At 39.0% G+C, this 14,050-nt stretch overlaps 1 protein-coding gene across 5 annotated transcripts in view; it reads right to left on the reverse strand.

Annotated features, from left to right (window-relative positions):
• FAM13A (family with sequence similarity 13 member A) overlaps window positions 1–13,312 on the reverse strand; it is a 107,422-nt gene extending 94,110 nt beyond the window's left edge. Inside the window, exons 1-2 of one of the 5 annotated variants that reach the window (XM_074228150.1) lie at window positions 13,249–13,312; window positions 3,706–3,747 (exon numbers count right to left, since the gene is read on the reverse strand). In XM_074228150.1, coding sequence (XP_074084251.1) covers window positions 3,706–3,747; window positions 13,249–13,277 — 71 coding nt within the window. In that variant the 5' untranslated portion in view covers window positions 13,278–13,312. Of the gene's footprint in view, window positions 1–545; window positions 1,329–3,705; window positions 3,748–13,248 lie in introns of those variants that run through there. The other 4 variants (XM_074228153.1, XM_074228152.1, XM_074228151.1 and 1 more) reach the window with 4 other exon arrangements.
• Between the last annotated feature and the right edge of the window lie 738 nt (window positions 13,313–14,050).

Below are 14,050 nucleotides of genomic sequence, written 5' to 3' on the forward strand. Positions count from 1 at the left end.
GTGGAGCATCTTAGCCTAGTTTCAGATCCACCCAACCAGATATAGTGAACTTTGTGAGGACTGAACCCAAGAAAGAGAAAAGACATTTAAAAAAGTACATGTTTCTTAAATATATGCCCTTATTGCTATGCTAAATTAGTTTGATTTATCATCTCTCTTATGGGCATTGTGTGCATCTGTGGTAGAATGCTCTTATTTATGGAGAAGAATACAGTATAGTTATTTGTTTTTCCATTAGAATAAATGCCTTTATTAAAAAAAGTTAATTGAGTCACAGTTACAGATTTGTTGGTGAATAAGTACAGTAGTGGGGGCTCAGCTGTAAGAGTAGTGAGAGCCTCAAGATTATCCCTAGTATCTGAAGAAGTGCCAGCCACTCTTCTGAGGATCAAACTTGCTAAGGATGCTACAATTTAAAGGACTGAATCAGGAAAAAGTTTACTACCATAGGATTATATGATCAAAGAATAAGAACTAGAAAGGACCTTAGAGGTCATCTACTTTTACATATATGAAATCAGGCCCAGAGACATTAATTGACTTACCCAAGGATGCAGTCAGGTTCAATGGCTCCAAATTCAGGAATTTTGTTTGTTTTCTGTTGAACCATACTGCCCTGAGTATTCATCTGTCCATGCCTCCTTATTCCTGTTGTCACCAAAATAATACTGTGTACTTGGTCAGCCTTTTGGGGCTTCATTTTGCTCTTTTGAAAAATGAGAGGGTCTGAGCCAGATGATTTCTAAGATCCCTTCCCATCTCTATTTATTATAATGATTCTACTGTGGCCCACTGGTTCCTATTAGTTACTAATGCTAAAATATGCTGAATGGCTTAATATCTACCAAATACTTAATGGTCATCAGTATAAAATTAACACATTATTTTTAATGGAATAAATATCAGTCCATATACATCCAGAAATACACCCTTATATGCTTTCCAATTATATGATTGAAGGGTAGAAGGAGCTCCCATTAAGACTAGGCTAACTGGTAGAAAAAAGTCTATCAATTGAAGCACTTAAGGATCTCAAAGAGCAACCTCAGATGTCACAAAGTGATTACAGAGTATCCCTAAGTGATTATTGTGTCACAGAGAATACCACAACAGGCTACAAGTGACTGAAGGACCATCTGAAAATAAGACAAGTCTTTGGCTAAATTAGGTGCCCTTTAGAAGAATTCAGAGTTGTCAATGAATTTAAAAAACTGCCTGATAAAACTTATCTCCAAAGATACCACTGTGTATCCACACCAAAAAACCAAATGAAGCTGAGCATAGGGAAGCAAGGAGAGAAGTCTGCAGCAAATTCTCATGCTACCATAAATTATCTCCTTAATATCATTTACATGGAAAAATAAAATGAGAAAATTCAATCATGCCTTTTATTTTCCTATTTTCTCTCTATTATACTTTAAAACATTTTAGGGCATTTCTTTCTTTAGAAAGAAAAAAACAAATTTAAAAACCTTGAATTTAAATCTTGTGACCTAGTCGGTTGCTGTGGTAAGACTAGAGATACAAAATAAGCTGGAAACTGTCCCTGCCTCCAAGGAGCCCACATTCTAATGGGGGACACAGAATGTAAGAAATTAAATATGCCCATAATATAGAGAAGTTCATGTTGGCAGGTAGGAGCCAGTGACTGGGAAGGGCCCGTAGAAGCTGGGATTGGAGCTAAAGAAAGGGTACAGTATCTTGCAATGCTGTCATTCTTTTTGTTGTTGTTGTTTGCAAGGCAAGTGGCTTGCCCAAGGCCACACAGCTAGGTAATTATTAAGTGTCTGAGGCCGAATTTGAACTCAGGTCCTCCTGACTCCAGGGCCGGTGCTTTATCCACTGTGCCACCTAGCTGCCCCTGATGTGGTCAGTCTTTACTCAATGTAGGGATAAGGACCTGCAAAATACATTTTCCACCAACTGGTAATGGAGGACTCTGAAAAAAGAATTCCCACACTTGATGATTATGGCAAATTTAGTTGTTGTGTATTTATTCTAAATCCTAAATTACTGTCCAAAGTGTGGCCTCCTCTAGGCCACACATGAGAGCTTGATGCAGCAGATGTGGAGTCAGAAGCTTGCTGCTATCAACTCTGTATGTGACCTTGGGGAGGTAATATCATCTCTGTTTCCTCCAATGAAAAATGAGGTTCAAAAAGATGACCTTTTTAATCTTCCAGTTATAAATATATATTTATAGACATAATTTATAATGAATATTTGCTATGAATATGTAAATATATGCTTATATGAAATATGAACATATATTCTCTAATACTTCAAAAGATTATGATTCTAATGGTATGAATTATCTACCATTGTAGATTATGGTAACATACTCTATAAGCAATTCCATGACAGGCTCCATTTGCCTTTTTGCTTTAGCAACAAATCTTTATGAGTTGCTATACTCTTTCTCACCCCCATTCACCAAATGATGACCAGTTTTCTGGTGATCAGACATGTATATATTCATATGCCATAGTATAGCCTTTTTTGTGGGCAAGGCGTAAGAAAGACAAGCCTGTGACTTATTATGAAAAGAACTCGAAATGAGAAAATTCCCTTCTACTAATGCAGATTTGTACCTGCTTTGTGTCTGCCACCTTGCCAGGGAAAGAGGGGAGCTTTCTAGCATCTCAATCTTCCTGGATTAGCCATTCATTTGTACTCTCTCCTAGCATTTTCTGACAGTCCATCTCTACCCAGTCTGAGTTTACCCCTTACCCTCTCCTTCTTTGAAACCCTGGAAGACTTTACCCTGAGTTCAAATTACTAAGGATGATGATAAGCTACCCAAACACATTCTACAACTCACATATTCTTAATCCATCATAGTCTCCCCCATTCCAGTGATTCTGAAGTCTTGATTGTCATTGTTCAAGCATCATTCTCCAACTCCCATTAACTAACCACTCCTTTATTACCCTCCCCCTGATCCAAGCATTCTAGAACCCCAGATTCTTGACCAACTCACCACTTCCTCTACACTCTTTAGAAGATTCATTTCTTTCTCCTGAAATTATCTCTAATTTATCTTGTTTGTACTTAGTTGTTTGCATGCTATCTCTCTCTCCTTAATTTGGAAGGTCTTTGAGAGCAGGGATTGTATTTGCCTTTCTTTGTATCCCTGGAGTTTGGCACAATGCCTCACTCTTAATAAATGCTTATCGGCTTGACTTATCTGAAACCTAAGCCTCACTCAGTTCAGGTTACCACATACACTGATCAAAGTCTTTCAAAGACTTTAGATACTTAAAGTCTTGTTGACTTGTTTTTTGACTTGACTCTTCAATTTAATAAGGTTGCCTGTGACAAAAGGGGTGAAGTGATTTGTCCAACCACCCAGCTAGTATCTGTCACAGGGAGGAATTAAATCCAGGTCTTCCTGTCTTTGAGGCCAACTCATTACATTCTGCTAATAATAGAATGGAAGAGAATAGTGTGAGCTGAATAGTGAAGAGCAGAATAATTAGGGAAGTTTTAAGTGGGATATTTCCTGTCACATCTGTATTTTTATCTTTTGGCCTTTTCAATTGTTTGTTGGAAAGTTTTTAAGTTCCCCATTAGAAAATAAAAGAGGCTGATGACTATATATGTTAATGTAGCCCAAGTTTCAGAATACATCATAAAGTAAATGAATAAATACATTAAAAGAACTCTTAAGCTCCTCTACCTCCCAAACAAATAAAAAAAATATACCTTAAATAAAAAGGTGACATGGGTCTTTCCTCTTCTTGAGAACTAGAAGGAAAATACATTTGACATTAGTATATAGCTGCTTGAAAAAATTAATTTGTAGCAAAATGTCTGCTTAAAATTTAAGTATGGTTTGATGGATTCATTATAGGATTCATTTTAGTAACCTTAGCTAGCATAGATTAAACTAAATTAAATGTTTCCAATTGGAAGCGATCACCTGGTTAAGGCAAGTTATGTCTTCCTGAGAAACTGAGGCAGGATGTGAGTTTTTTCACTTTAACAAGAATCATATTGTTCAAGGGAAGCATTTAACTACCTTATTCCAGGAAAAGAACTAACAGTACTTTAATTTTTTTAGAACTTATACAGTGCGTGTACTGTCTGAGTTATTTAAATAAAATGAATTGTAGCTCATTACCATGAAGGTGAAACTGATGAACAGTCAGGAAATAATTGTGTACACGTTTTAGCAAAACAGCAAAGCATATTGAAGGACATATTAATTAGGCACCCCCCCCCCCCCCCCCCCCCCCCCCCCCGCCAAGTGTCTCTGCTAAGTCTCAGGACACATTGGTGAAATTTAAAGGTTTCGTCAACAATAAACATTAAATTTGGATAAAATCATAATAAAGTATGTTTTAGCAATATTTACACTAAAATAGTTTGAGTTAAAATCATTAAAATCTAGACTTCATAGAAACAAAATTATTTTGTCCTCCTTATTAGAAATTGACATTTAAAAAAAATCTGAGTAAATGGCATTGATCACTCTTTGACCTGAAATACTGCAGGAGTTAACATTCAATACTACTCATAGCAATCTTTCAATTTGTGTTTTTATATATTTTTCATCTGATGTCTGGTTAGGTGGCAAATTCCTAAGCAAAAAGACATTACTGTATTCTTCAGAGAGCACTTAGTACATTCTGCAGGTACATACATATTTGTTGATTGATCCGAGAATAATGGATTCATAGATAAGAATCATAGATAAGAGATATATAGAGCTGAAAAGAACATTGATTTAAAACTGGTCTACTCTTGCCTATGGACCAAAAAGTTAATTTGTCCAATCCCCATTAGACTGATAAGATATCTTTCTATTGTTGACTAACATCTGGTTGAAATCAGCCAGTTTTCTTATCATTTTAGTTTTCTTAAAGAAAAACTAGCTGCGTCTATTATTAATTTATCACTTTGTAAATTTCTTACAACCACACATGTATATCTGTAAGTATTTATATGTATTATATATTAAGAAACATGGGAAACAGTTTTTGTCATTTTTAATTTATCTGCAACTTATTCTGTAATTTTTATTTATCAAAAGACTAGTTTTAAAATGTTATTTATTTAATTTTTCAATTCAATTTTTATTTGATTTATTATTTCAATTTTTATTTAATTAAGAATTCATGTTTAAAAATGAGTCAACAGTAAGATCTGGTAACCAAAAAAACAAATATGATCTCATGATATATACTCATACTGAAATATTGGACTCAGAATAAAGAAGAAAATAGTCTTTTTGTAATCTCTCCTGGCCGTACTGTGCTTTGAATATTATGGTCATCTACTTCAAAAGGCATCATGTCCCTTTCAACATCTAGAGAAGGATATGTAATTAGGGGTGGGTAACCAAAAGGGGGGAGATATCTGAAATCATATTATGAATGTAGGGTAACTCTTGATAAGTCAGTGGTCTGGAAGCATAAATCTGTTTCCGAGAAGAGCAGTTGTTAAGGCCACCTAGATAGTAACTTCTTTGGGGTATAATTCTACCTCAGAATTCTAAGAGAAGAGATTGAGCTAAGTTTGACTCAAAATTCCATTGTAGGAGGGGCAGCTAGGTGGCGTAGTGGATAAAGCACCGGCCCTGGAGTCAGGAGTACTTGGGTTCAAAGCCAGTCTCAGACACTTAATAATTACCTAGCTGTGTGGCCTTGGGCAAGCCACTTAACCCCATTTGCCTTGCAAAAAAACAAACAAACAACTAAAATTCCATTTGTAGGACAGAATTTGTTCATTTGTATATGACAAGCTCTAGGGCATTAGAGTGAATGGAGAACATTGTTTGCTTTGGTGGTTTGCAAATGAAAAATTGGTGAACTTTTAGTTTAATAACCTGGGAAATCTAGGCACTAGAATAAGACAAATGTCATTTACCTGATCATAGACAGAAGATGAGAATTTGTTTTGCTATAAAAGTATCATAGTGCTGAACCAAGAAAAGTTCAGAGGAAAAAAGAGGTGAAAAACAGATTTTTGAATTGTGTCAAAGAGAATGATACATTTCCAGGCAGATTGGCTGGCCAGTGAGAAGTTGTTCTCTACTGCCATCTACTCCTAAGAAGAACAAGGACAAGAATGAATAGAACAACTTAATTTTGACTGGTTGCGAAAAAGAATAAGGAATAAAAAAATTTTCACTTCCTATTATGATTCATTGCGAGAAGAAAAGAAGATACTTCTATTGCTATACAATATTTGTAAGAGAATTCTGCAAAAAAACAGAAGTAGCAAAATTCTTGCCAACTTTAGCCTATAGATCTTTTCCTTTTCCTAAGAGTCTTACATTACTTTGATTGAAGGCATGGTCTCAGCCCAAAGCTGGAAGCGTTGTATACTGTAGTTGTTACTAAATATTAAGTCCAGCTGAACTAGGAAAAAGCTCGGAAATTCAGAGAAACTGAGGAAATGCTTGGAAAGCAGAGAGTCAAAGCTACTGCCCAAAAGTGGATTCACTCAGGTTAGCAGTGGAAACATATTCAACATTCATCGTGCTATACTATGCTCATCGAAGAACTTCTATGGATGGTTCCTGAAAGAGAAAGAGGAAAACAAAGTGCACTGTTCCAGAATTGTGAGTTGCCTACAAGTGTTCCTTACCCGAAGACCTCAGATACATGCTGTTCTACTTGACATTATCTGCATTGTAGGGAGAGTATAATGGAGAACTTGGAGCAACTAGATGATAGTGAATAGAGCACTAGTCCTTTAGTCAGGAGGACCTGAGTTCAAATTTGACCTCAGATACTAGTTATATGATCAATGATCTAGTATCTAAGTTGTATTTTTTCTATTTTGTTCATATATGAATGTAATGAATCTCGTTTTCCCCTCAAAACTGTTTTAGCCGCATCTCAGAAAGTTATATGACCTTAAGCACGTCACTTATTCCTGATTATCTTGCATCCTGGGCTATCTCCAATCATCTTGATTCATTTCTGGCCACTGTACCCAGATGGCTTCAGAGAAGAAAGCGAAGCTGGTGACTTAGCACAGTATCTTTTCATTCAAATCCAATTCATGATTATGTCATGGCATCACCTCCCTGATGTCATGGTCTTTTTTTGAAAAATGGAAGGATAAAACCTCATAATTGAGAATTTTGGTTAAATATGATTTAACTATTGAGTGTTTGTTTTCTGTTTTCAGTGAATGTTTTGGTTAAGATTAGATTAACTGAGTATGAATGATTAATTTGTAAACAGCCAATATATACATGGGAGTTTATAAGCCATGGTATGGGAGGGGGGATAATCCCCCTAATAGTAGTTTTTGCTCTTGGTAACTATCCCAACATGCTGAAATGATTTGAGGGGATATAAGTGAAATAACCTCAGCCTAGGAAAAGCAAGAGAAGGAGAGAGAATCTGGGAAGAGTTGGGAGTCAGTATCATGTCAGGTGAGATAAAGGTAGATCAGCAGAACTAGAGTATTAGATAAGAAGGTCTTACTCTTTAAAAACTGGAAAATGCAAGAGTTGCCTTTTTTTAAAAAAAATTTTTTTAAGTGACTTGCTCAAGATCACAGTTAGGCAATTATTAAGTGTCTGAAACTGGATTTGAACCTAGGTACTACTGACTCTAGGGCCAATAACTCTAACCACTGTGCCACCTAGCCGCCCCAAGAGTTGCCTTCTAATATAAAAATGACTTTTATTAAGAAGAGTGATATGTAATCAATGATCTAGTATCTAAGTTATATTTTTTCTATTCTGTTCATATGCAAATGTAATGAATCTAGTTTTCCCTTCAAAACTGTTTTAGCTGCATCTCAGAAATTATGGCATGCTGTTTCATCATTATAATTTTCTTTCATATAATTACTATTTTATTTGTTTTAATTAGTATTTAAATGTTAACTTTAGAATTGAATCTGTGTATTTTATTTGTCCTCCCTGAATAGATTAACATTTTTATTACATGATAGTCTTCAAAGGATGAATTTATGTTTCTACATTTTAAAGTTTATTTGCAATGTCTCTGTGCCTTAAAACATGATAAATGTTTGTAAAAGTTCCACGTGGTGATGAAAATATGTATATTCCTTATCAGGTCTTACCACAAAGAAATATGTCTTTTCACCATGGTTTCTCCAGCAATTTGTCCAACTCGATATTTTCCCTTTTATCTTTCTCTTAGTCTTATACAAAACTGAGAGGAATATAAAAATCTCCTGCTGCTACATTTTCTTGTAAAACAGTTATTGACTTAGAGATTAAGATTTTGGAAGAAAATAAGTTAAATACTGATTTATCTGATTCTTTTCATTTTCAACATAATGTAATTTCCTTATTTATTCTTTTAAATTCTGTGAATTTTTGTTTTTGCTTTGTTTGATAATATAATTTATCCATTTGGGAAATTACTTGATGGCTTAGTCAATTTTTTGCAGTCCCTCATTTTTATCCTATTTCTTTTTTAATTGTGTGTATACACGTGTGTGTATATGTGTGTGTTGTAAACAAGAGTCAGGTTTTGTTTCCATAGCAAAACTGTTATCTTTTTTTCGTCCTATTGGACTGTTTAATATATTCATATTCGATGTTATGGGAGCTAGGTTATTTTTCCTTCCACTTGTCTTTTTTTTTATTCAAGTCAGAATTTCCCCTTTTTTTCTCCCCCTGCAAACAAAAATACTTTGTCTCTTAGGTTATTTCAGCATAATTTACTTCATAGCAACCTTATTTTTCTCAATTCTCTTCCCCTTATGCCCAGATCCAACCTTCCTATACTCTTTTTTAAAACATTATTTATTCATTTAAGGCAATGGGGTTAAGTGATTTGCCCAAGGCCACGCAGCTAGGCAATTATTAACTGTCTGAAGTCAGATTTGAACTCAGGTCCTCCTGATTCCAGGGTCAGTGTTCTATACACTGAGCCATCTAGCTGCCCCCCCAATACTCTTTTCTAACTAGATCCCCTTTTTTCTAGTTAGTTAATATTTTTCCTCCCCCCCCCCCAGTTAAGTAGTCAAACAAAATCCTCCCTCTCTTCCCCTTTCAACCTATTTCCATTTGTTAGTTTTTTCTTTTTCTAAAAGGCTCTCCCCCTCCCCCCATTCCCTTCGATTTATCTTCTCTAGTGATCTATTCTAGACCTTGATTCTTTGATTCATGGTCCTTATAACTTAAATCCTTCTTATTCATTGTATTTCTTAGGGAATTAAACCTACTGTACTTGATTTGGGTTCCTTCTTCTATACAGTTTCTATATTTTTTCTTGCAGATCTTGCCACTAGCAACCCTTTTCTGTTTTGCCTAACTCTTAGAAATGCCAGTTCCGGTAGATCAGAGAGTATTGCCTCATTGTGGAAAATTTTCTATGTCCATTATTGTGCAGTTCATTATTTAGCTTTATTCTACCCATGGTCATTTACCTGGAAATATCCCTCCCCATGTTCTTCTGGTTATCATTTGACCCTGGGAATTCTGATTCCACTTCTCATAGCACAAAATACTAACTATACCCTTTATAAATTTCCCACTTTCCTTTACCAGATATATCTCTTTCCCAATAACAGCATTTTTCAGTGGTATCTGCATCCCACCACTGAAATAATTTTTTTTTCTTTTTTTCCTGTTTAAATCCCTTCCTTTGTCTCTTTACCTATTCTCTTCTAGGCTCTCTTCTCCTTGAGAAACTAAGGGAGTTATTTTTCCTTGATTTGATAAGGATCTCTTCCCTTATCTTCATCCTCCACTATTTTTTGTTTTTGTCATTCCATTTTGTAATTCTGTCCCATTTTAAAAAAACAAACAAACAACAAAACAACACAACAATATTAGGTGGAGTGTTATAAGCTTTAATCCATGATATCTGGATGTTATTTCTCCATTACTTTCACTTAATTTGGGTTTTTACCCTTGTCTTCACATATTTTAAAGAAAAAAATCTTTTAATGATTTCTCTGTGTTTGTTTTGTTGTTCTTAGTTGCTCCATTTCTTTACTTTTCTTGTTTATCTATTGCTAGGTTTCGTGAAAAATAAATTATTTGTTCAGTTCTGATTTTCTTTGTATGATTATTTAAAATGCCTCTTTTCATTGAATGCTTGTCTTTTTTTACTTAATAATTAAGTTCAAGTTTGAAGGATACATCATTTTGAGCTATATCTTGAGCTTGTTTGCTTTTTAAAACACATTTTTCTATTTCATCATGTGATTTCTGGTGAGTTCAGAATAATCATGTTATTTGAATTTGTTTTCCTTTATTTCTTAAAGTCTTTCTATTGGTTGCTCACAGAATTTCTTGTTTGTCATTGGCTTGTTAATCATAATGTCTTATACTTTGAAGCATGTTTTTTATTTGTTTTTTCTGGAGGAGATAATTGTTTTTTTTTTAGATAAGCACTTTATTTTCTCTGTTTAGAAGTTCTGGATGATTTTTTTGTATTATTATTTTTGCATAGTGAGCATTCAAGATTTTTTTACCTGTTATGTTATTTTGGGAGACCTATAATACTGAAGTTGTCTCTACTTATATCCCGTCTTTGAGATCAGTGCTTTGCTTAAATGGAGATCAATTTTCTTTTAATGTTATTGTTTTCTGTCTTGAGATTATTTTGTTTTTTTTATTTCCAATCAGTTATTCTGTGTGTGTGTGTGTGTGTGTGTGTGTGTTTTGATGCTATGTCATCATGGTTTGAATGGTTTCTATTCTATCAATTATTTCTGTTGTATAGTTCACAAGTTATGCTTCACAAATTTTACTTCTCTTTTAAACTATTTAGAACATCCTATGTTATTGCAAGATCTCTTAGGACTCTCCATAGTGCTCTGCTTCATAAGGATGTTGATTAATTTTCCCTTGTCAGCAAAATTTATTTTTAGATATCTATACTTTTAGTGGATCTGGAGGCCATATTATTCTCTATTATTATTATATTCTCTGTTTTCCTTTAACTGAGATTTTTTTAATTTTCTGAGATTTTTAGTAATTCTAGTCTTTTGTCCCCCCCCTATATTTTCCTGTATTGCTCCCTTTTTGACCCCTTCCCATTTTTTTTTTCTCCCTGGAAGTTTCACTTCAAAGCTATCTCAGGATCCTCATATGCTAACAATTCACGTTTTTACTACCCTCTGTCTCGGCACTAATTGACATCTAGGGGAACAGAATTGCCCTCCATTTTAAAATGGGTTCTTTTGTAGCATGCCTCATGTGTTCTGCCTCACTTCCCTCTGATTTTTAAATGTCTGCCTATGTTCTATTGCAGCACAGAAGACTGCCATACTACAGAACTTGCTTGAAGAAGTACCTGCTTTTTTAGCTTTTTGTAGCACTTGGTAGGGGAGAGTAGATTGAGGGAGACAGTTGAGTTCTGGTGCAAGCCAGTGAACTGACTTTTGTAGCCCTGCTGAATGATGGGAAAGGGGTAATGAATGAATATGTTAGGCGTTAGCCTTCTCTGCTATTAGTTCATTGAATTGTTGTCTTGTTAAGAGTTCTAAGTATCCTAGACCAGTGGTGTCAAACTTGAATAGAAATGGGAACAGTCACTTAGCCCTCATAAGAATCCTCACAAGCCACATCTTGTCTTAGAAATAGCATATTAATATTGTTTATGTTCAATTGAATTTTCATTTACTTTGTTAAATATTCCCCAATTACAATTCAATCTTGTGTAGTATATGCTCAGGAGTATTGTGAAGTTCATATAACCTGAAGATTATGTCTGCCACCTGTCTTAGACTATTGAAAATGCTAGGATTTATCTCTTGCTCTTAACTCCTGCTTTGGAGATGTTTGAAAAATGTCTGCATCGTGTGGCCTCCAAGTCATCCATGCTCTCTTAATTGATGAATCTAATGGCTTTTTCTTAATCCTCTTTTTCCCTTCTGTAGCCTTTGACAATATTCATCTTTCTCTCCCATCCTCTCTCTCACTTGATACTTTATATTGGCTATTTTCCTACCTTCTGACTTCTCCACAATCTCCTTTGCTGGATGTCTGGTTAGCCACTCCTTTTCACTATAGGTGTCCCACCTATCTCTGTCCTGGGCCTTTTTTGCTTCTGTTTCTATTCTATTTCACTCGAGAAGCTCGTCAACTCCCATGGATTCAATGACCATCTCTATGCAGATGCTACTTCGATCGATAATCTAGCACTTCCCTTTCTCCTGGCCTCATACCTCTAAGTATCTAAGAGACGTGGCCAAGTGTATCTCCTACCAATGTGGCTCAAGCTGAGCTTCTTAGCTTTCTCCTCAAATCTTCCTCACTGCTTCCTTTCCCCCTTGGTGTTGGGCACCTCGGTTCTTCCAGGCATTCCGGGGTGCCGACCTGTGTGTGGTCCTCAGTACTGACTCTTGTTTCCACATCCAATCTTTTGTCAAATCCCCCTGATTGTCTTCACAACCTTACTGCTAGGGATCTCCTCCTCTCCTGTGACCCCGCCACCGTCCTGGGTCACAAACTCCTCACGTTTAATGGATGGGTTATTGTATAGTGGCCTCCCGCGCCTCCTGGCCTCATCCGACTGACCACGTAGCTACCCTTAAAACTCAAGCGTGAATCTGTCACCCGTGTATTCACGAGGCTTCTAGCATCAAATATAAATCTCATATAGAAATATGTATGTAATTATATATATAAATACATACATACATATATATAAATTATATATATGTTACATATATATAAATGCATATATATGTATATATTATATATCTCTCTCTCTCTCTCTCTATAGATACATATCCTCCTGGCCAGTCCTAAGGGAAAGCCGACAGCGCGCTGGCTCTTGCCCTGGGCAAGGCAGCGGCCCCGGAGCTGCCGGACACGGTCCTAGGCGCCGCAGCGCGGCTGCAGCCCCACGCGGGACGCGCGGCCGGCTCAGGACCCGGCTTCGGCCAGACTGGAGCCCGCACGCAGTGGGCCGGGCAGGCTGCACCCCGCGTGCAAGGTGCTGTGTGGGGGTACGCGGGCGACGCCCCGCCTTGGCCCAGGAAGGGCCGCGGCTGGCGCCGGGGCTGCTTCGGCCGTGCGGGGCAGGGGAGGTCCGCGGGGGCAGCGAGGCTGGCGGGCGCCCCCCGCCCCGGCCCCGCCGCCAGCCAGTCCTCCTGCGCGGCCGCCCGGTCCTGCTGCTCTTCTTCCCCGGCACTCGGGAGCCCCGGGGCCGCCTGCGGCTACACTCGCGGCCGGCCCCAACGGGCGGCGCGGGCCGGGCACACGCCACTGTGTCCGGCGGACCCCCGGGCGCAGCCCCGGCCCGCGCGCGGAGCGGCCGGGCCCCTAAGAACCGAGACAGACGCGAGTACCTGGGCGGGGGCAGGACTCCACAGGCCATCGCGGGGCCCCGGGGCGTCGGGGCCGGGCGCCGTTCCGCCGGGCAGGGCTGCGGCCCCGGGACGCCGCTGGCCCCGGCGGCCGGAGGCTGCGCACTCGGAGCCCGGGAGGCGGCGGCGGGGGCATGCCCCGAGCCCCGGCCCGCGGGCGCCCCCCGCAGGCCGCTTCCGCCTTCGTTCCGAGGGAGCGGCCGCGCCGGGCGGCCAATCAGGAGGCGCGGCGGACGCGGCGCGGCAGCTCCGCCCCCCCCCTTCCCCGGGCCCCGCAGACTCCAAACTTTCCCCCCGGCCGCGCCCGGAGTGCGCCCCAGCCTGCGGGCGGGGCCGGGCCGGCGGCTCGGAGGCTCGGGCTCCTCTGCAAGGCGCTCCCCGGCGCCTGGGCCGCGCACACTGGCGCTTCCTGCCGCGGGCTGCCCCGCCGCAGACTGTACCAGGCACGGACGGCCCGGCCCGGCCCGCAGGGCCCGCGCCTCAGCTCCTGCGGGCGCCTCCGCCGGCTCGTGCCCGGGACGCTGCAGAGGAGGGCGGCGCTCAGCGCTCCCGCCCTCGCCCTCGCCCTCGCCTTCCTCTTTCTTTCTTACTTTCTCTCTTTCTTTCTTTCTTTCTCTTTCTTTCTTTCTTTCTTTCTTTCTTTCTTTCTTTCTTTCTTTCTTTCTTTCTTTCTTTCTTTCATGTTTCTTTCATCTTTCTTTCTTTCTCTCCTTTCTCTCTCTTCCTTCCTTCTTTCTCCTTCCTTCCCTCCTTTTTCTTTCTCTACTTCCCTCCCTCCTTTTTT

This window comes from Macrotis lagotis, chromosome 3 (genome assembly GCF_037893015.1).
Source record: "Macrotis lagotis isolate mMagLag1 chromosome 3, bilby.v1.9.chrom.fasta, whole genome shotgun sequence".
NCBI classification, from domain to species: domain Eukaryota; kingdom Metazoa; phylum Chordata; class Mammalia; order Peramelemorphia; family Peramelidae; genus Macrotis; species Macrotis lagotis.